This window comes from Schistocerca cancellata, chromosome 1, assembly GCF_023864275.1.
Source record: "Schistocerca cancellata isolate TAMUIC-IGC-003103 chromosome 1, iqSchCanc2.1, whole genome shotgun sequence".
NCBI lineage: Eukaryota > Metazoa > Arthropoda > Insecta > Orthoptera > Acrididae > Schistocerca > Schistocerca cancellata.
In genome coordinates this window covers 392,223,822-392,247,315 of record NC_064626.1, presented here as the reverse complement: position 1 = coordinate 392,247,315, position 23,494 = coordinate 392,223,822, and the positions used below count along the sequence as shown (strand labels likewise).

Here is a 23,494-nt window from a genome sequence, read left to right as displayed (position 1 = left end):
AAATATTGTTCTTACTAGTCAAGCCCGGCTCCTCGTCTGAAAACATAAGATATCCTTTGTTCATATCTTCAGTTCTTGGAGCAAATATCTTCGATGTTGTAGCTTGTGGTCTAGGCAAATCAGTTGCAGGTGCAGATAGCTTAGGCGGAGACTGCTGATGGATGATGTCTTTGGGAGCTGAAGCAAAGATCTTGCTTGTCACAGCCTGAGGAACATTTTTCACAGGTGTTGCTGAAGCGTTAGTTATTATTATTGATGGAGCTTCTTTCACTTGAGGAGTACTGACAAATGCTTTCTGTGTCACTGTCTGTGGCGGTGTATCTCTGATATTTGAAAAGATCTTGCTTGTCACAACTTGCGGTGTCTCTCGAATTATGTTGCTAAATATCTTGCTGGTGACAACCTGTGGTGCCTCCCTTGTCACGTTTGTGAAAACTTTAGCAGTTACTGTCTGGGGCTGTTCCTTTGAACGTACTCTATCAGGTGCAACTCGCAAAGGCTCACTTGGCGGTGGGGCTGTTAACTTGCTACCCACAACCAGTGCTGATTTGTTGGCCACAATCTGAAAATAAACAAACAAATTGTTCTGAAACTACAACATTTACTTAGGTTATCTCATGAAAGAAATGAAATTAAATGAAAATGTTCACAGCAATTAGTACTATTTCATCTTCAAAATCATCCATGTGAATGCTTTCTAGTGGGTTGCAATATATTCCTAGATTAATAATTTAAAACTTGTTTTTGTCATAATTAATTTTTGCCTGGTAAGTAGAGTCTTTCTTTAAATATTTGCTGATTCAGATTATTAATTACTGTTTAAACATTCTTTCATCAGAATAACAAATCACTTAGAACCAGCTCTGCCCTTCTTCGTGAAGCAGCATCATTGCCAACATGCCATGACAACATCCACAGGTTTTAGAGGAACCATTGTCAATTAATAGTGGATTGAAAGACAATGCCTAAAGACTATAGTCAGAACAGATATGAACTGACTGGTTACATGCATTTGTGTATTTCATAAAGTGAGTGCTTATTACTTGACAAATAAAACTGTAGGCCCAGTCACAGCAGGAATTAACTTCATCTTTTCAGCTCTAAGTAGTAGCTGTTATTACCTCACAGTGTTAGTCAGACAATGTCCCCTTGAACTGCAAAAATGACTTGCTATCAAAGTCTTTTATTGTAATTGACAGAAATTTAATTTAATGAAAGTGTTAACAGTACTTAGACCAATTTCTTCTTCGAAATCCTTGAAGTGGATGTTTTACAGTGGGCTTGAAAATACAGCAAGTTCCCAATAATCTCAATTTGAGGATTATCCTTATATGGCTTGGCTATTTTTGAAAAAAATGAAGCCTGAAGTCTTCTATTATAATTGGAATTAAGGTATCATTTACAATATAGTATTTGCATATTACTCATGTTTTATCATGTACAGTGAGTCCGCCCCGGTTCTGAGCGGTCAGCGCGACGAAATGTCATGTCAAGGGGGCCGGGTTCGATTCCCAGCTGGGTCGGAGATTTTTCTCTGCTCAGGGACTGGGTGTTGTGTTGTCCTAATCATCGTCATCATCTCATCCTCATCGACATGCAAGTCACCGAAGTGGCGTCAACTCAAGAGACTTGCACCAGGTAAACGGTTACCTGACAGGAGGCGCTAGCCACACGACATTTCATTTCACTGAGTCACTGAAATGCACTGATTTGTTAATAGAGTATTCAGGATAGAATTTGTTTGACTAATATTGATGTTTTGACTCTCTGGAAAATGAAAATGCTCATCAGGAGAAATATGAATCAAAACCAAAAACACAAAAAAATGAATGGCTGTTTCCCGTAACTGGACTGAATCCAAATTATGTGAAATACAGTGCATTTTCAGCATAATTTCATAAATCACTAGTTAATTTCCAGAGAGGAACTTATACTTAATCCAGTGGGTTTTCAAATGTGACATGAAACATGTTTTGCAAATAGCAATTTCCAGTAAAAACCTTTGTATTTTGGACTATCCATACTTTTAAGTTATCCACGTGGTCTTGGATTTTGCATTTAAGTGAATAACTTGCTGTATTCCTAGGGGAATTATATTCAAGTGGAGAAAACAAAATTGGAATTAAAATCATGAAAACAACTGGCGGTTTGTTTTAAGGACATGCATATATGCACTCATTACAGAGAGTATAATGTGATGAGTACAGTTGAGCAATGATTGTTACTGTGCACGTAAGTCTTAAGGGATGCTATCTGAGTTTACATATTATCACTTAGAGATAGTGAGTGGAGCTGTGGATGCTGGAAAATGGAGAGCCAAGTGGAGGAATCAGAACATTTCCGACACATTCCTCTGTTTGAGCTCAATAGAGGGGTGACAGCAGCGGATGCAGCTAGAAACATTTGCGCTGTGTATCGGGATAATGCTGCTGAACAGAGCAGGGCAAGAAAAATGATTTTCTCATTTTATGGAAGATCATTTTGACATTAGTGATTCCACATTTAAGAAGGCCTTCAGGGTTTGATAAACCTCATTTAAATGCATTAATCTACAATATTCACGTCATTGTACTCAAGAGTTCGCAAATGTGGTAAGCTGTGATCATTTCAGCATTGTGCGACATTTGCATGCAATAAGGAAGCTTCATAAACTGGCTGTATGGGTACTGCGTGCTCTAAGCAAAAATCACAAAAATCAGCAGGTGGCCATATGTGCATCTCTGCTTGCTCCTCATTAATTAACTTATGAACAACACCGACCATTCCTATCCTGTATTGTTACTGGTGCACCTCGTGGAACAGCAACAGTGTGGTGTGTTAGAAATTGCTACCCTGAGGTGTAACTATCATTGCTGACATTTATTGTCAACAACCGAGATGTCTCAGATAAACAATCCAAGAACACTGACCGGGAAGACTACGTGAAGTGATGTTACTCTACAACAATGCACGCCCACATACTGTAGACCTCCGACACGCACGTTGCCGAAGTGGCGTCAACTAAAAAGACTTGCACCACGTGACCGATCTACCCGACGGGAGGCCCTAGCCACACGACATTTCATTTCACACTGTAGACAGAGGCCTACGAGAAAGATAGGCTGTGGCACATACGTCACAGCATGTGGCACTGCAGGTCTTACGAGTGCCAGCAGCCATCTCTAGTTGGGAGTAACTACTTCAGACAAGTTTGATTATCGTTGACTGTGTGAGTAAATGCCTGCAAGTTCTCGACAGCACACAACAAAATTAAGACCTCTAATAGGTTACGTTTTCAATTACGTATCGATTTCCCGGGGGCTCTACACAGAGCCCAGCATCCGCCGAGTGTGACGGACGAGTCGACTAGTGCAACGTCACCAGTTTGTCGCAGGGCCCACATATCTTGTTGCCTCCGCTGCAGACTCACAAAAACATTTTTCAGGAGTCATGTTGGGAAGCCATTCAGCACACATCTTATTCGCCTGATCTCGGGCCCTAAGATTTTCACGTCTTGCACTCTCTATTGAACAATCTTCCAGGAAATTCCTTTCCGGATGAAAACGCGCTGTGAAAAAGACTCGACGAGTTCTTCGCCTCAAAACCACGTGATTTCTACAGTCACTGAATCGAATATATTATTGGTGACTAATGTCCCCCTCTAATGTCTCTCTTACTTGTATCTGCTGTGTTTATTACACTTATGCATCAACCTAATATTACAAAGCAAACCTGTGAATGGTCAGCATGTAGCCGTATTTATATACAAATGTAGAATGACTCATTCCACATTGTTACAATTAATCACACAAATCATTCACAGAACATAAAACTATATACTTATGAGAAACTAATACTAAAGTCACAGTACTTCTGAATGGGATCCATCTGTACCGGTGATGTAACAACATTCAAAATCGGCAGAACGCTTACGGGCAAACCGTAGTCAGTCGACTGTAGGACACGATAGAAGCTGGCGACAAAAATTATGTGTCTGAATGCTCACTCCACAGATATTCCCACCCTGTTGTGTGAAGTTCAACTGACACTGCTGACAGATGGGTAGGGGGGTGGGGGGTGGCGTGTACCTGCGGGGCCTCGAGCACGGCGGGCGCGCTAGCCCGGACTGCGGCGGCGGCGGCCCTCGGCTGGTGGACGGCGGCTGCGGCGGCGGCGGTGGCCGGGGAGGCGGTGGCGGCGGCGGGTGCCGGGGGCAGGTCGGCGAGCGGCAACAGCACCGTCTGCGGCGCGTGGCGCACGGCGGGCGCGGCAGAGAACACCCTGGCCGTCACCGTGCGCGCCGACAACAGCTTGCCCGACACGGTCTGCGCGACGCAAGGCCCGCTCTTCAGCGGCACCGCCACGCCGGCCGGCGCAGCGGCAGCCGGAGGGCCCGCGCACAACTGGCAGCTCGCGTACACCTCATCCCGGTGCTCGATGCCACTGCAACACGCGACGCCCTCATCAATCAGTACTCAGTAAGCGCGCACAGCAACACTCACTCTCTCTCTCTCTCTCTCTCTCTCTCTCACACACACACACACACACAAACACACACACACACGTGCGCGCGCTCACAACATGTTAATTTGAAATTTTCAGCCTGTTTTACCCTCAGTCGCCAGTTAATAATTCGTCAAGTTATTTGTGTCGTCATGAATGTCACTGAAAACACGCGTATTTACGCAAAAGGCTTCGGGTATTTTCACTGCGAATAGCGTCATCATTTGCCATTATAATCTTCCGTAACAATTTCCTTGCTCTTGAAGTGTAAATGGACAGCTCTTACAACATAAGAAGGGGCATTTATCAGAGTGAACGCAGCAAAAAACAATGTCTCTTATGGCGATTCTTTGCAAATAAAAAGTGTCTAGCTCATACACATATGGTGCTTTGCACAACTGACGATGTAACTAACCAAAATAATTATTTCTTGAACATTTACATAACGACTATTTTTCTGCTCAGTTTTCACTAACAAGCGATAGTTTGGCATGAGAAAACTGTCATCTTCCAGTAGCCATAAGTGACAGATACAGCATGGAAGTCTGCCGCGGATACGCTCGCGCCAGTTAGTTTGCCAGCCTAAAAAGAAAAAAAAAATGCAACATTTTTAAAGGTGTGGAATTATTAAGACAGCGAGACAAGGTGTACACTGCACTGCTGAACGGCGAATAGGATAGTGAAACAACTATACTTTTTTGATGAACTGTGTATGCTTTCACTGGCATTCTATAGCCCTTGTTGGAAAAAGGAGAAGGTTTACAGTGATATGACACTTGATATAGCTATTCTGAGAGATAGAGAGAGAGAGAGAGAGAGAGAGAGAGAGAGAGAGAGAGAGAGAGAGAGAGAGAGAAAATGTGTATAATGCATCGTATGAGGGCCATACTATTGTGGCTGTACAGCTTCACTTACACTGCTATGTAAAAATTCTATATCGAGGTGGAAATTTTGCTGAACCAGCAGACTATAGTCCCCTGTTTCGCACATTCCCAATGTTCTTTACTGAAGAGTTTATCTGCAAAAATCATCAAGGGCTGTATCGTAAAACTCTTTTTATGACCTCGGTCGAATGTCTTAAGTAAGTATAGCATTTCATTAAACAACAAGTATTAATACAAGACGAGTATCAAGTGATTAAACACACCGCCAAGTAATCGCCCCCTTCGTAAACTATCAGGAAGAATTCTCTGTCTCTAAAAATTTGTCGTAGCAATATTCTTCATTTATCGGCCATACAAACGCACAAGTTCCAATTGGTAACGCACAGCCGAGTCGGTGATGAACTTATGTTTCCACAGACTGGACCACGTACCGAACTGACCCAACTCAATGTAAAATCTAGTAAGCGAATGAGTTCGCAACCTAGTCACTCCACCGTAAAAAAGGTCTGGCTTTGTTGTCAGCGAATGTAGAAAATATTAAACGCTTATTGATGTCCGCACACTGCGCAAAACGTTGATGATAAATCTCCATTGGAACTATAAATACATGAGCAAGGCACGAAGTTTCAATTGCCTTCCGCGAAAACTGGTGGCCTTGGCAGCGCCGTCCTTCGACAAGAAGATAACGGCAGACCTTCCATATGATCAAAGCAGACGCAGCAACAGAGACATTCCGTAATGTCGAAAGAAAACCATGGGAAACAGAGTCCACCTCCGGTTGTACAGAAATTCAGCAGCCGATTTTTTACTTAAGTAACCAGCGTCTCTCAAACTCATCAGTAACGCCGACATGGAACAACGAAACATCACTCTCACTGTTTACATCGAAGACACAAGAAATGATTCGTCCGGCTTCCGTAAGACAGCGAAGCAGTTAAAACCGCCAAACTCCAGTGAACGGAAAGAGAGACGCACCCTCTACATCAGTCATGGACACCCTTTGATGAAACATCTTTTAACAACGTAAGAAGAGCCCTGTGCTTTTACAAGGCTCAGCGATATGTCGTCGAACCGTACTCTGCACGCACACGCATGACTATGATAACTTTATTGTCCCCAGAAAGAATCCGGCAGGCTGCGGGAGATCACGAATCACGCTTTTAACGAGAGATCACAGAGCCTGTAAGGGACAACAAGCCACTTTGAGCGATGGTATACGGATGTCAAGAGTTCTTCCCGCCTTCAAATTCTGCAAGGGCCACATTCGCAAATAAAATATAACGCTAAGCTAGCCGCATCAATTGTGCATTTCAATCGACGTTTCGTGCATTTCCCCCTGGTCTTCGTGTGCAGTAAAACTAGCCGTCTGAACCACAACTAGACAACTCTTTTATACAATGATACTTCCACTAAAGCCTTTCTCTGGCATTAGTTTCCTCTCCGAAGAGTACGCAGCATTTGTAACTGTAGAGTCTGCGTGTTAAACATTCACGTATCTTGCCGAAGACGATGGATGAAACCTTCGAAGCGTTGAGTAGAAAATACACAATTGACGTGGATGGGCACTGAAATTTCAATACACAACTTTTTTTTCCTTTTTATATAGTTTCACGTTTCTCGCTGAAGCACTTGTAACCACAGCTGACGGTAATACACATTCCGCACTGTACATAAATCCATCGCAAGTTCAGTTCTGAGATGTTTCTGATTGAGGCATTCTCCGTATAGAAACGTATTCTTGCTCTAGAAGCCTTTCGCGGATACGGGTTCGTCGTGTCCACTGACGGCGCGAGGAGCCGCAAGCTGCGCCACTCACCAGGAGTTACGGAAGAAACTACTGCTGCTTGTGCGTGGCGAAGCCTGTTGGGTGACAGCCCGGAACGTTGTGCGCGTGTGTGCACCGGCGAGCGACTGACGCGCGACAAGGCGACTGCGCCTGCCCCGAGTCCCCGCCCCCTATTCCTCCCCTCCACCTGCCTCCCAGGGCGTTCACAGTGGAGCAACCAGCTGCCTCTCGCCCCTCCGCTTCTCACTGACCACCGAGTGTTGTCAGCGGGACGCTCCGAAGCACTTCCTACCTAGAGCACACACACAACTGGGTCTCCCACACTCGCTTCGCACCTGCCGGGCTGCAGCGCTCACCGCTTCTTAACCACGTGCAGCCTGTGGCTGTGATATCTAGTTATTAAAACCGCATATAAAATGTGATATATACACTGACTTGACAACAGTCACGGCATGCACATACGCAGCTGGCGGTAGTATCGCGTACACAAGGCATAAAAGAGCAGTGTATCGGAGGAGCTGTCATTTGTCCTCAACTGATTCATGTGAATAGCTTCCCGATGTGATTATGGCCGCACAACGGGAATTAACAGACTTTGAACGAGGCGTGGTATTTAGAGCTAGACGTACGGGAGATTCCATTTCGGAAATCGTTAGCGAATACAATTTTCCGAGATCCACAGTGTAAAGAGTGTGCCGAGAACACCAAATTTTAGGCACACTTCTCACGACGAACAACACTGGGGCCGCCGACCTTCAATTAACGACCGAGAGCAGCGGCGTTTCTGTACAGTTGTCAGTGCTAATAGACAAGCAACACTGCGTGAAAATAACTGCAGAAATCAATGTGGGAGGTACGATGAACGTATCCGTCAGTACAGTACGGCGAAATTTGACGGCAATGGGTATGGTAGCAGACGACCGATACGAGCGCCTTTGCTAACAGCACGACGTCGCCTGCAGCGTCTTACCTGGTCTCGTGACCATATCTATCTCTCTCTCTCTCTCTCTCTCTCTCTCTCTCTCTCTCTCTCTCTCTGTGTCTGTCTGTCTGTCTGTCTGTGTGTGTGTGTGTGTGTGTGTGTGTGTGAAAGCTTATGGGACTTAACTGCTAAGGTCATCAGTCCCTAAACTTACACACTACTTAACCTAAAGTATCCTAAGGATAAACACATCCAGCCTTGCCAGAGGGAGGACTCGAACCTCCGCCGGGATCAGCCGCACAGTCCATGACTGCAGCGCCTGAGACCGCTCGGCTAACCCCGCGCGGCGTGACCATATCTGTTCAACCCTAGACGACTGGAAAACCGTGGCTTGGTCAGGTGAGTCCCGACTTCAGTTTGTAAGAGCTGATGGTAGGGTTCGAGTGTCGCACAGATCCCACGAAGCCACGGACCCAAGTTGCCGACAAAGCACAGTGCAAGCAGGTAGTGGCTCCATAACGGTATGGACCGTGTTTACATGCAACGGATTGGGTCCTCTGGTCCGACTGAACCAATGATTGACTGGAAATGGCTATGTTTGGTTACTTGGAGACTATTTGCAGCCATTTATGGACTTCATGTACTCAAACAACGACGCAGTTTTTATGGATGACAATGTGCCATGTCACTGGGTGAAACTTCACGTTAGGTTTGAAGAACATTCTAGACACTTCACTGACGCAATCGAGCGGCCAGTTCGTGCACAAAATCCTGTACCTGCAATACTTTCGCAATTATGGACGGCTGTGGAGACAGTACGGCACAATATTTCTGCTGGGTACTTCCAACGATTTGTTCAGTTCATGCCACGTCGAGCTACTGCATTACGCCGGGCAAAAGGCATATTAGGAGGTGTCCCATGACTTTTGTCACCTCAGTGTGAACCATGTGAAGTGCAGAGTGGTGTGTGTGTGTGTGTGTGTGTGTGTGTGTGTGTGTGTGTGTGTGTGTGTGTGTGTGTGTGCGTACGTATATGTTGCTTGAGCGGTCACTAAGCCAATGAGCGTGCACCGAGCTACAGAGACTGAACGGTGTGGAATGGTCGGTCTTCGTGAATTCGGATCGTCATAGCGTGAAATGCAGCCCTTGAGGAACCAAGTGCTTCTGGAGTACTCTATGCGTGACGGGTGACGTGGTCTGAAGCGAGCCCGTAAATCTGGTACATGATAACACGGGATGACGAATATCCTCGGGGAGGTGGGTAAAGGTTGTTAGGGGTAATCGTGAGCGATGAAACAACATTGGACCACCACTACAGGTAAAAGGGAAGTTGGATGGTAACGCCTTGTCGACAACAACGTCATAGGTGACAGGGGACCAACTGGAGATGGGTAGCGTGCAAGAATTGAGCACGACCAAGCATTCGCCTGACGTGATTTAGGGAAACTAAGAAAACCTATTTAGTTACTAGACGTTTGTCCGAGCTCCTTTGCCCCTACTGTCTGCCTCCGCCCCCCCCCCCCCAAATCAGTCGACGTCTCTTGTGCTATAGAACGCATACGCTTCTTAACTCTCTTGCCAAACGAAAGCGCCTCCAACGACACACTGGCGCCGCCCAACTGGCATCTAATTGTCTTTTCAAGTGAGTTTAGATCACTCTTGAACTTCAGTGATGGTTGGCTACGTTTAATATTGTAAAATTTTCCAACTGTCGTTTCGGAGATTTAAGTTGCTCATATAATTACAAATTGTTTCTTTAAGCAACCAGACGATTATCATAGCTTTTACTCGTACAACTGCCGATTTCGACTGTAGTACACAATCATCTCAAATCCAGTGATGCAGCATAAAAGGGCTTGCACCAATGGATTTAAAGATGGCCTGCGGATTACAGTTGAAATCAGGATAAGTACAGCCTGTGCTTATAATCTGCTTAAATAAAACAAAAAAGTGCGTTTAAGGCGTTAGGTTAATTTACTACACTCTAAGAGTCATACTGGAATTATAAATTTTGCCTTTTGCTGGGTGGGGAAGTTGTTTAATGGTTGTCCACAAGTGTCTAGCCGTAGTAGAAATACGAACGTTGGACCGATAAATGTTTCTGTTGCGCGGTGCCTGATCGTACTATGTGGAAGCCAGTCTAACAGATGAATTCTAAAAGCAACTCATTATATGGTCAGTTGGTACATTCACTGCTATACTGGAAGCTACCGCCGCTATTACTCTCTTTGAAACGAGAACCTGCCAAGTAAATACTGGTCATTACATACGTACTACGAAAATTAGGCTCCCCTAAAAAAGATAAATAGTATTATATTCTGGGCATCTCAGTATTTCTTGCCGCCTTGCCTCGGCCGTTTAGTGGTCAGACTGTGACACTTGAGGTCCAGAGTCAATTCCATTGTGATATTAGAATTTTTTTCATGACGTGAAGAGTGCCGAGTTGCACCCTGGTGCAGAGTCCACGTTAAATTCGATAAGTGAGTTCTAAGATAGAAAGAAGGCTAGAGCACCGTTGTGGTGGCAGCATTATTCATTTATTATAGGCCCCATTACATGTACATCCTTCCACTGCAAATTACTGTGAAAGCAAGGCAAAGCGTACTTCACATTCTACCACGTATTAGTATTTCTCCTCATTTCATTCTCATACAGAGCGTTGAAGAATGAGTACTTAAAAGCTCTTGTACGTTCGGTAATTAGTCTAATCTTTTGTAGTTCGGTAATTAGTCTAATCTTTTCTTCCCGGTCTCTATGGGAACGATACCTAGAGGGTTGAATATCTCTAGATCACTTGCTATTTAATATTGGTTCTTGAAGCTATGTAAGTAGACTTTAGCCGGGTAATTGGTGACTCGCTCTTCAATCGTCCGCCAATTCATGTCGTGCAGTATTTTGGTGACGTTTTCCCGCAAGTCAAACGAACACTCATTCGTGCTGTCCTTGTTTGTATAAATTGAGTATCCTCCGTTAGTAATATCTGTCATGGTTGTCAAACATTTGATCAATAGCCTAAAATGATACGCTCGAGTGTTTCGTAAATAGTCATTTTGTAGACGCCCTGCTTATAATTTTTGGAGCACGCTGGTTTACAAATCTGGAATTAGTTTCCTTTTCGACTTGAGTCTTCTGTTTTCCGAAGGGTGCACTGTTTAATCTCAAATTCTCTATTCCACAGTAATTAAGTATTAGTGGGAACGTTGTGGAGTGTTTTTCTTAACAGATTTGTTTCCGCAAATAGACGTTGGTCTTCTCATACGTCGAAGAAAAAAAAATTGCCGCTTCAAATATAATCAATCACGGAACCCCTCTACCACAAACGGTGCTCTCGTGGCAAGGAGAATTTTCGAGGACTCATATTATACGTTTAGTACGTGGTTGAAAACTTGTGAAACCCTTTCAACATCTGCCTCTTAACTACGAAATCCATTTCTGAATATTATCGACACGAAGAATTACAGGACCGTGATCAGAGTGCAAAGCTACACACACACACACACACACACACACACACACACACACACACACACACACCAGGGTCCCCATTTTCTGTTGCAGGTAGACGCCTGTGTCGTTTCACGCACGGCATTTATTTCGAGTATCGGAAGAGGCCGTGGCCCCCTTTATTAGGAGAATTGCAGAATGCCAAACATGGCAGCGCTCCTCTACGGGCCCGCGCCATAACACACCATGAGCGACGTGACGGATGCTCGAGCTGACATTCAGGTTATGCGGCAGTTCGGCTGCTGGGGGCGGGACAGCCGAGCCGCCCCTCGAGACAGCGGCATCGCGACCAATGGCGGAAAGATTGATAGTCCGCACATAGCCGTGGGCAGCAACCGGGCTTCTACATCGCACAGCGCCGTCCGGGAAACCTGCTCCAGTCGTCTGGCTTTCGGCACTTCTACGCTTTACAGCCGCGACAAGCATGTCGATTACTCGCTTGTTTTCTGATACTCCGGTAAATACTGACAGCAATGATATTCTTGTCGTCCGTGACGAGGAACACGTTGCCAGACAGGACCGATCCGATAAATTTTATTTAGTGAAAGACGGCAATGCAACTACGTGGAACTGATAGATGAGCTGGGAAAGGTGTGGGTCTATTCTGGTACTGACAATGTACCTATTCTCTCCTTCAATATATGTAAGGAAAGATCGAACGATTCTGCTACAAATACTGGGCATATTGCCTTAGGGGAACGCAGTGAGCGTTTTGTAGATTTTTATTTATTTATTTATTTCAGGTCAGGTCACACAAATGATACCATTACCGCTTTCTACTTACAACCAAGACATCTCTGGATGTTCCAACACGTTGCACGGTAAAAACTGAACACCTCTTTAACATGGTCCGACAGGCGAAATGGAGAAAGAATTTCACATCACGCGTTGGCTGCACTGACCTTTATCGTTTTACGATTATCTGTAATTGTTACAATACAGCCGGCCGAAGTGGCCGTGCGGTTAAAGGCGCTGCAATCTGGAACCGCAAGACCGCTACGGTCGCAGGTTCGAATCCTGCCTCGGGCATGGATGTTTGTGATGTCCTTAGGTTAGTTAGGTTTAACTAGTCCTAAGTTCTAGGGGACTAATGACCTCAGCAGTTGAGTCCCATACTGCTCAGAGCCATTTGAACCATTTTTTGTTACAATACAATCACTCCTATAACAATGGTTGAAGCTTTCGTTTACAGGGCGTCACACTTTAAGTGGACACACAAAATAATTTTCAAACGGTTGAAGCTGTAGTCAGAAGGAATTCGACGAGTGACATGTCCAAAGGGCCAAGTACTGTTTTCTTCGAGTTTAAACTTTTACTTTCTTAGTTGCGGAGAGACTGATGCAATTATTTATATCAGAAGCAAATGGCGAAAGATCTACTTCTTTCTGAAGGGAAACAGAACTACTTATTGAGCCTCTGGGAGCCGTTTAACTGAATACTGTGCCTTTTAGTCTATGAGGAGAATCGTTTCCCAAAGATATACAGCAAATGACTTAGCCCAAGGCCGAAATGTGCCGGCATAGAGCAGTTTCAGCCCTGTTATGCAATATTTACGTCGCAAGATAAGCGAAAAAATGCTATGGCGGCAGCTTTGGTCAGCAATTGTTCTAAACCGGACTACTTTGCAAAATGTTGCACTTCAAACACTGATTAGCGATATACACTGTACTGCTTTTCACAAGAGCTGTGGAAAGTGATCAAAAGCTATCCACAGTTGCATTAAAGGCAATGCACAACTGGTGTCCTGTATCTTAATAGGTCTAAATGTTACGAGCATAAACCCCACGGAAAAAACCTCGTTTCCCCCATTACGTGGTGTAAAACTGTCGGGAACTTTATTTCGCAATCGCTAAGAGTTTTGTGTGTCCCTGAGGTGCATATTCAGTAATAGCTACAAAGGCAAAATGTGATAGTTGTCAACACTAGACTGATCTTGGTTCTCTCGTTACACACACACACACACACACACACACACACACACACACACACACACATGCTTGCACGCGTCCTAACGCATTTACAACCTTCGAAGCATTTGTCTCCTGATACGTCATAACAAATTGTGTACGTCCTGACCAGCAGTAGTACAGAATTTCCAAGATATCTGAGAATGTATATGAGGGTAATCCCAAAAGTAAGGTCTCCTATTTTTTTTATAAGTACATAGACCTGTTTATTTCTACAATGGCTTACATCAGCTTACAGCTTCAACATTTAGCTATTTTTCGACATAATCACCATTTCTGTCGATGCATTTTTGTAGACGCTGTGGCAGTTTTTGTATGCCCATGTCATACCAGCTCGACGCCATGCTGTTCAGAAAGTTATGAACTTGCGTGATTGTTGCTTCGTCTCAGGTGTAAAGTGGTATGCTCAGGTTTCGTCACCCGTGACAATTGAGTCCAGAAAGTTGTCCTGTAAGGCTGCAAGGCGGTGAAGAAATGCGCGGGAAGCATCAACTCGATGTATGTGGTCCTCAGTCAGCATGCGTGGCACCCATCTTGCTCACACCTTCTGACAGTGCAAGGTTTCCGTTAAAATTCTGTGAGCAGTGCTTCGGGAAACCTCAGGAGCCAACGTGCAGAGATCATCCAGGGTGATCCGCCGACCTTCAAGCATGCTTTGTTCAACCTTCAACACTGTCTCTTCAGAAATTGACGGTCTCCCGCTCCTTTGTTCGTTGGGAATTTCGGTCCGACCAGCTGCAAACTCTCTACACCACTTACGAACATTTTTCACATCCATGCATGACTCACCATACAGTTCCGTCAATTGGCGATGGATTTCAATCGGCGCAGTGCCCTTTGCGTTCAAAAACCGAATAACTGCGCGCAATTCGCACTTGGCGGTGACATCCAACGGGAACTCCATTCTCAACGGCTGCCAAGCCAAGACTGAGCGCCTCAGTGCGGCGTGCGCATGTTTACATACATCGCGTGAAGCACTCTTCATAACAGTGTAACCAACTGCCACACAGAGTTCTGTACTTATAAAAAAATAGGAGACCTTACTTTTGGGATTACCCTCATAGTTTCGTGTGTTCGGTCGTCTGGGTACTATACTATCCATAAATGGTCGCTTGCCAATAAAATAGTTACCTGTCTACGTTTACGATAAAGGTGTTTTCATAATTGCCTGTAAGTACCTCGAATTAAAACCAAATACAATTCTCTAACTAGTCTTCCAATTAATGACTGCTTGGTGTTTTGAGCCCTACACATGAAACTGTCAAGTCAGAGCCTTGGTAAGTAAAATCTTTTATGTGTGACTCTATTTATATCAATAGGTTTTCGATTCTGATCGACTCCATCTTGTTTTGAGATGCACTGCCCGCCGTAAGTGTGAATAATCCGATTGGACGTCGAAGGGGAGTCCTGCGATAGATGGCATTTGTAAAAAAATACCTCGTGTGCTTTTCTTATCCTTGTGGAAATCTCTTTAAAACCGAGTCCCGCGCTCTGTTCTTTACTCTCATGTTTCTGAGTCAGTGCAAGACAGGGAGACTAACGACATGTGCACTAACCCTCTTCATTCCATCCACTATAAGCACAGTAACTGAGGTCGTACTAAACATCGAAAACTCACAATTTTTTTATAACGAAATTAATTATTAGATGCCTTTCGAGTAACACGCTGCTTGGCGTACATTCGTTACCGTGGATTCGCAATGTTTTCGTTTCCAAGAAAGTTTATGTGGAAATTTCCATTCTTAATGTCTTGTACTTGATTTGTGATGTTCATAGTGTACTGGAGTTTGTTTTGCGTATCGCATTTCAATACGCCGGTCTCCGATGGAAACATTTTGACAACTGGATAACTAGCGAATTTTAACTTGACAATTGTTTGGTGCGATCATTATTTCTCTTGCAGGATCTGTACACTAGGAGCATTGTAGCTTATTCTTCCTTCTCGGCTCTACACTGCTCTGAAAGTGCAACAGATATATATAAAATAAATTACAGAAACGTCGATAGTGATATTGCTTTCTCCATTAAATCGAGAGCATTGTTTGACATTATTGCCTTCTGTTGTGAATAATGTAATTTTTGTATCTTCTATTCAGATTTTTTTAAATCGTGCAACGCTATGATAATCAAGCAGAAGTAAGCTGATTTGAACCCGAACGCTGGTGGGAAAACATCTTTCCTGCTGCCACTTTACGAGAGGTAAATTAGTTACTACAACTCTCTGCCATGTTACATGGGCTAAGGGCGTAATCCAGTGTTAGTGGTGATCCGTCCCTGGGATACGGAGCTTAGGATCGGCGGGCCCCACAAATCTTCTGATAGCTACGGCCAGTTTGCCGGCACCGAGGTTCGCCCTCTCCCTCACGTTCACCTCCATCTTCTCAAGTAACGAGACGCCCACCACACTACATGTGATATCTGTACTAATCACAAATATCTACACAATACGGACACGCAACGAGCCATTTCGGGTCGAATGTCCTTGCTAGGACCTTACTAAAGCTGCCGTGGATTACAGACAAACGTTCAGCGTGCAAAATTACGAACACATCCTACTTTTTGCGGCAACAATAGAAGCTTGCCCTCCCGTAGTCGTTGCCTGGAGACTGGAACACGATCATCAGGCCTTTTCGCAGTTGAGAAATGCCAGTGCCTTCCGGTGTCTCTTGAATATAATCATAAAAATGAGCTGTATTAAATTGCGCTTCGTCCTACCACAACCCACCGATATGATATACTGCCCGCTTTTAGCCGTTACGGCATCTGCAACTAAACTGTGAGGTGTTCACAAGATTCGCTGTAACAGCACAGATAACGAAAATAGTGATAAGCGCATGAAATTTATGACTGCCAGACGTATTACGTCTACGCGTTTACTTCGTTCGCATGAGAGTACGACGGATTAATTTCACAGCTCGCTGAATGAGGCTGTCGTAAGGATGTTCTTGGCCGTGGCCTTGTCGTTGGAATCATCTCGTCCCTCAGATGAGACTGTTTTGGGAATTTACACCGTTCGATGACGAGAGAAGGGAAAGGGAGAGAAGATTATGTGTGCAGTCTTTCGGTGTACGATGGAAGCTTTTTTCACGATGTTTCAGTTTTAAATGACCAGGTATACGAAGAACGAATGGAGAATCAGGCGAGCATTTTCTCTCCACTGTGGAAAACTGGTTTATGGTTTAACGGGGTTAGGACGTCAAACGGGCCGACTTGGAACAGGAGAGGCATCACAGAACATTTTAATTTCTAGTGTCTATGCTTTTACAAATAAATTCATAAAACTTTTTCAGCATCAGCAGGAAGGATTCGGGATTCACACTCATTGCAGTGGAAGTTCGAAAACATAAGAAAATAAATTTTTTATTTGTGAAATTTCATCATTTTTTCACTTGCTAATGGCTGCATTTGTTGCTATAGGTTCACTTTTCTTCATAAGTTAGAGAGATTCTTCGATGAATTTTGCACATCATACATACCATACTCACAGGTGTATGAAACTCTACAATTTATTTAATTTATGAAAAAACGAATGAACTGTTATATTTTAAACTTCATGTTTAGGAAAAACACAAATTTTATAGTTAATTACCTCAATTTTTACCACACTTTTTAATAGATTTGGAAAATTCTAGAGTTTCATACACCTTTAACTATGGTTTGTATGCTCTGCACAATTCATCGAAGAATCTCTCTTACTTACGAAGAAAAGCGTACCTATAGCACCAAATACTGCCATTAGCAAGCGAAAAAAAAGATGAAATTTCACATGTTAAAAAAGAATTATTTCGTTATGTTTTCCAACTTCCACTGCTATGAGTGTGAATTCTGAATCCTTCCTGGTCATGCTGACAAAGTTTTATGAATTTATTTGTAAAAGTATAGACAGTGGAAATTAAAATGTCCTGTGGTGCCTCTCATGCTCCAAGTCGGCCCGTTTGACGTCCTACCCCCCTTAAGTGCTCGGACTGGGCGCTGTACCAGTTCTCTACAAGTACTGATTGTACACGAGCTCACTCAATCTTCGGCACGGAATCGTCTCCCCGAAATACGTGCTTATCTGGACACGCATATCTATCGAATGCTTAAGCTGTTCTATACTGTGGCAGAGGTACACGATACGGGATATCTATTCTGTGTAATTTGTCGAGTCAGATTCCGCCACGTTTAGGTGTCGTGCCTGCGACGCGAGCCCGTGGCCCTTGGACATAGATCCACCCGTGTTCTACCTCGCCAGCCGAGGCACCGACGACTTGGATAGTGGTCGTTGTGGAGGCGACGGTCTGCGGCTGCGCTGGATCGGAAGTTGCGTCAGGCTGGTGCGAGTGCTGTGCGTTGCGCGCCAGATTGTCTCAATTGGGGCCTGACACGGGCATAATGCGGCTGCCTCGTTTAGTCCACTTGGCGCGCCGGCCAGCTCGCGCCACGCTTTTCGCTAAGGCCTTTGTATTTCAGATTTGTGCACCTTATCTTCGGAACTTTCTTTCGATGCACGCCCTCCACCCTCCCAATCTCCGACCGCCTTTTTGAAGGAGCCTCCGTTTCTCTCCTAACAATTTTTAAGGGTAGTTAAATATGACTGGCGAACTGACCTCGTGTAGTGCAAGCGGTTACGAGACTCACTACGAAGCGTTTGAGGGAGACACTTTTATGGTTCATTGTTTCATTTCCAAGAAATACGGCCTGCAGCTGTGTCCTGCGTGACGTAGCCGGTCACGTTTCTGTTTGCTCGGCTTATCGGAGCTACTGATGGCATCCACGCGGAACTCTGCTCTCGCTCTCCGTACGGGTGTGGGAAGAGACTTCTTACACATTTGTTGCGTTATATTAAAAGTGTTTCCAACCGCAGGGTTTGCGAGGGATGTATCAATCTTCGTTCCTTATAAGGCTGCATACTCGGGTTTTTCTTACGTTCAGCGCACGTAATGAGTGAGCAACACATCGCGGAGGGAAAGGGGGGGGGGGGAGGGGGAGGAGTACCAGAAATTTGGGGCAGTCACTGAAGTTGTAGTACCGAAACTGTGTAATAAAAATGGTTCAAATGGCTCTGAGCACTATGGGACTTAACTTCTGAGGTCATCAATCCCCTAGAACTTAGAACTACTTAAACCCAACTAACCTAAGGACATCACACACATCCATGCCCGAGGCAGGATTCGAACCTGCGACCGTAGCGGTTGCGCGGTTCCCGACTGTTGCGCCTAGAACCGCTCGGCCACCCCGGCCGGCAACTGTGTAATCAGTGGTGTTTTATCTTCCTGTCCAAAAGGTTTCAGAGTTATGTGTGTAATCAACTTTCGTAAACGAGTACCACCGGAACCGCGAAGAAATGCTTATTAAATTCTTCGGAAGCAACTTTGGATCAATACAGTGGTGACCTCTAACTCAGAGATTCTTACATAAAAAATGAAGCCACTGGTTGGTTGTCTTTTCCGTTTGTTACTGGAATGAAAGTTGAATGATTCATCCTCTTTTGTTAGACCAATAGGTCAATTTCCCTTTTCCACAGAAAAGAAAATTCCGTCAGAGGTTAGGGAGCTCTAGCACAGAGTATAATGTGGCATAACATAAGAATCCTAGGTGTTGAGCGCCCACAAACCCCCCCCTAAGAATCCTAGGTAGATTTTTCTTGCATCACCCACGGAAAGCAGTGGGGAGAGGGAAAAAGTACGACGAGTGTTCAATAAGTAATGCAACACCTTTTTCTCGGCTAATTTCTGTTGATAAAATGCGGAATTCATTATGGGACATGCTGGAACATTCCCGCTTCAGCTCCTATATTTTCGTGAGTGCGGGGCTACACATAGCCTTCAAAATGGCGTCTGCAACGGAGGTGCGTTCCAAGCAGAGAGCTGTCACCGAGTTTCTTTTAACGGATAACCAGAGCATCGCAGATATTCATAGGCGCTTGCAGAACGTCTATCAGGAGACCTGGCAGTGAACAAAAGCACTGTGAGTCGTTGGGCGAGGCGTCTGTCATCATCGCAGTAAAGTCGCGCAAACTTGTTCTATCCCCTGCGAGTCGGCCGGCCGCACAGACCCTCCTGCGATGTTGGAATGTGAGGACATTCTCATTCGATGTGATGCAAAAGAACTTCTCCTTCTCCATGACAACATAAGGCTTCACAAAAGTCTGCCCGCCCGGGAGGAGATCTCAAAACTTCACTGGACTCTTCTTCCTCTTCCACCCTACGGCCCGGTCTCGCACCTTCCGACTTCCTTTCGTACTCTGCGAGAAGCAGTACGTGGATGATGGGGAGGTTACTGATGCAGCAAAATGTTGGTTCCGACGTCGACCAGTAGACTGGTACGATATGAGCATACAAGTCCTTCTAGTGAGGTGGCGTAAGGCCGTCGCATTGAATGGAAAAGATGTGGAAAACTAGAGAATTTTGTAGTCAAATGAGTGGGGAATAACACAGTGAATTGGAATTCTGAATAAAACCAGCCTGCTTTCACGAAAAATATGCTGCATTACTTACTGAGCGCCCCTCGTTCTTTACTTTGTAAAGCACAATTTAATGCATTACGTTACTATCTGTGTTGCGATAAAAATTGTAAAATGCACGAATGAAATTTATATTCCATATTTTATACAGATCATCACTGGTGCACCGAAATATCTGTAACCCCTGTTGTGAGATAATGTATATAGAAGTAAGTGTTAAGCAACTCAGTATGTGAAGCATTGTGATACAGTTCAATCGAAATATAAGCATTCAAGAAAAAATCTGCACCACCTGTGGCGGTAAACTTAACATCTTCAGGCGACCGCCAAGTCTATCTATTACCCTGTCTTTCCAAAGCAGCAGAAAAGAATGTCGGATTTAGGTCCTGAGAAGAAAGCTAACCCGGTGTGTCGTTAATTTCATTCTATGGTTGCCTGCATTCTAATTTCGAGCGACTGGCAGGCGCTGCACCGCCTAATTCTGGATCCTCGTTGGCAGTGATTCTAGAAACGCTTCCTCTGCACACCTAATCGCTGTCATCGAAGTTCTGCGTACAGCCGGTTGGGAGAGCTACGCACAAACGTGCTTTCCTATTCTCTCTTAGCAGTGTTGTCAGACAAGTTTGTTACTGTCTATCTATATCAGATATATTTGATGATTTCGATCAAATAATTGGAAGACAATTCTATGACTGACGTCAGGTCTATCTTCTCTTCATTGCCAACTTGCTGGCGTACCGCGAATTAAGTTCACCGGGCGAAGCGGTGAAGATGTTGGCCTTGCAGTTCGGGAAGAGCGGGGTACAAACGTCTTATAGTCAGCCAGCTTCTCAAACTAGTTTTATGAAATGCCGGGGTTGTTCCTTCGAAAAGAACACGGCCTGTTTCCCATCTGCGCTTCTACTCCCCGTCTCTAGTGACCTAGTCGTCGGTGCTACGGTAAACCCCATTCCTTCTTCGAATTAACTTTCCGGCAACGAATAAGTTAGTTGAAAATTAATGTTATAAAGCCGAAGTCTTTTCTTATACTGCAAATTACTGGTTGGTATCGAAGGCCATTCAAGTCAATAAACAAACATCTTCCGAAGAAATCCTCTATATGCGCTCAGCTAAACAGCTAGAACAAGAAGTAACGTGAGAGTATGGACAGTCAAAGACACCTATTGTGCTCGGATCTGAAGTACCGATGAAAGTAATTCACCACACTCATTAAATGTTACAACCATACAATGTGTATAGGGCGGGAAGAATACAGATGCAAATTTTCGCACAACGATAAGAGTGTGTGATGCAGTAAAGAACAGAGTTGGCTGTACGCGAGACGGGCCCGAGTGGCCCTGGGTGGCAGCTATCTACGTACGTGACGCTACGCTGGGCTACGAGGGCGGCAGCGAACTCACAAGTTGGCCGCCGCCGTGAACACCCCTAGCATTACAAGCAGTGGGGACGGAAGGAGCAGCGCAAACCGTCCACAACCAGGGGTACGAGATACGCGAGCTCAGCGTCGTTTAAAGTGCCGAGTAACCGTGACTCTAGAATGTGCTTCCTGAGTGACCGTCACAACTTTTTAGTGGACTCCGAAGATGTCGATTTTGAGCAGGTGCTGGAAACGACAGACGACAGAAAATGTGTGGGCGTACGAGGACCAACGTTAATTTCTAGGCGTAAACGTACGTGTGCGTCAAAACAATTACGTGTGTGCCATGCTGAAGAAGCTGTTTGTACTTTTCATGAATTCGTTGCATTCGGAATGCAGTGGCAAAGTAGGAATACATAAAGAAGTTCTGCTTACAGGGATGACTTGGTGTTGTGTGATGTCCTTAGGTTAGTTAGGTTTAAGTAGTTCTAAGTTCTAGGGGACTGATGACCATAGATGTTAAGTCCCATAGAGCTCAGAGCCATTTGAACCAAATCTGGTTACTGGAAATGTTGCTGTTAAAACGGATCAAATGGCTCTGAGCACTAAGGGACTTAACATCTATGGTCATCAGTCCCCTAGAACTTAGAACTACTTAAACCTAACTAACCAAAGGACATCACACAACACCCAGTCATCACGAAGCAGAGAAAATCCCTGACCCCGACGGGAATCGAACCCGGGAACCCGGGCGTGGGAAGCGAGAACGCTACCGCACGACCACGAGCTGCGGACTAAAACGGATCAATTTGTTTTTATATCACACTATGGAAATCTGCAACTGGTGTCTGATGGTTAAGAGAGGAGTTATGATTATTTTGATAATCTTCTCACAAGTTACAGAAGAAAAGCAAAGGGATTGTAACAATAGCAGTCGTTTCCAGTATGAATTTTTCACTCTGCAGCACAGCGTACACTGATACGAAGCTTCCTAGCACATTAAAACTGTGTACCCGGGATCTCCGCCTTTCGCCGCGCCGGGTAGCCGCGCAGTCAGTGCGCCTTGCCACGGTTCGCGCGGTTCCCGCTGTCGGAGGTTCGAGTCCTCCCTCGGGTATGGGTGTGTGTCTTGTTCTTAGTGTAAGTTAGTTTAAGTTAGATTAAGTAGTGTGTAAGCTTAGGGACAGATGACCTCAGCAGTTTGGTCCCATAGGATCTTACCACAAATTTCTAATTTCTACCTTTCACGGGCATGTGTTCTACCGACTGAGATGTACCCAAGCACGACTAACGGCCAGTTCTCGCAACATTACTTTCGCCAGTACATTTCCCAATTCCCAAACTTCACAGAAGTTCTCCTGCAAAACTCGCACGACTAGCACTCCTCGAAGAAAGGATATTTTCGAGACGTGGCTTAAACACAGACTGGAGAATGTCTCCATAATATGTTTTAATCTGCCAAGAAGTTTCAATAGCAGTCGTTATTTATGCAGGATTTTTAACGTCACGTCGAATTGAGGTGGGAATTCCAGCGCATTTGGAAAATGACGGGGAAGGAAATCGGTCATGGTCTTGATGGAGCCATCGTCTGAAGCTGATTAAGGTAACCTAGGGAAAGGGCTCTTCACATATAGGAAAACAGGCTATGAAAAATGATGCAGGGGTTAGGTAAATACAGAGATATCTCAATGTGTATATCATGGAGAATTCGATGTCACGTCCTACGCAATGTAATGCGGAATATCTGTTACACAAGGAACATGGCTTGGGCATCAAAGGTACTTCGGGCTACAGGATTCTCCCACAGAAGACATTATAAAAGCATGCGACTGCTACTGGTGGCTACGCTCAACGTGGCATTTTTGACAGTGCGTAATGCGAAGATATATCCTGTAATTTGTCAAGAAAAGATCCCTAGTGCTGTGAGTGAAGGTGTGAACTGGCTAATAAAAATAATTTCATGAGGCTGTAACTATGAGTTTGCTGACTCGTGATGCTACAACCTTTAAACTTTTCTACATGGTTAGTTCATTCTTGAAGTTTCTCTTTATTTTTGTTAGATTCTGGTAGGCGGTATATTTCCGACATCAAAACCCGCGCAAACGTAGGCTGTCACGTTGGCTGATACGATGCGTCCACAACTGACG

General features: G+C 44.7%; 1 protein-coding gene across 3 annotated transcripts in view; it reads right to left on the bottom strand.

Moving 5' to 3' along the window:
• The window catches only part of LOC126175634 (endothelial PAS domain-containing protein 1), a 702,263-nt gene that overhangs the window by 10,985 nt on the left and 667,784 nt on the right, over positions 1 to 23,494 (bottom strand). For all 3 annotated transcript variants that reach the window (XM_049922540.1, XM_049922525.1, XM_049922533.1), the window contains exons 8-9: positions 4,068 to 4,422; positions 16 to 562 (exon numbers count right to left, since the gene is read on the bottom strand). In XM_049922540.1, the coding sequence (XP_049778497.1) occupies positions 16 to 562; positions 4,068 to 4,422 (902 nt within the window). The remainder of the gene's footprint in view (positions 1 to 15; positions 563 to 4,067; positions 4,423 to 23,494) is intronic.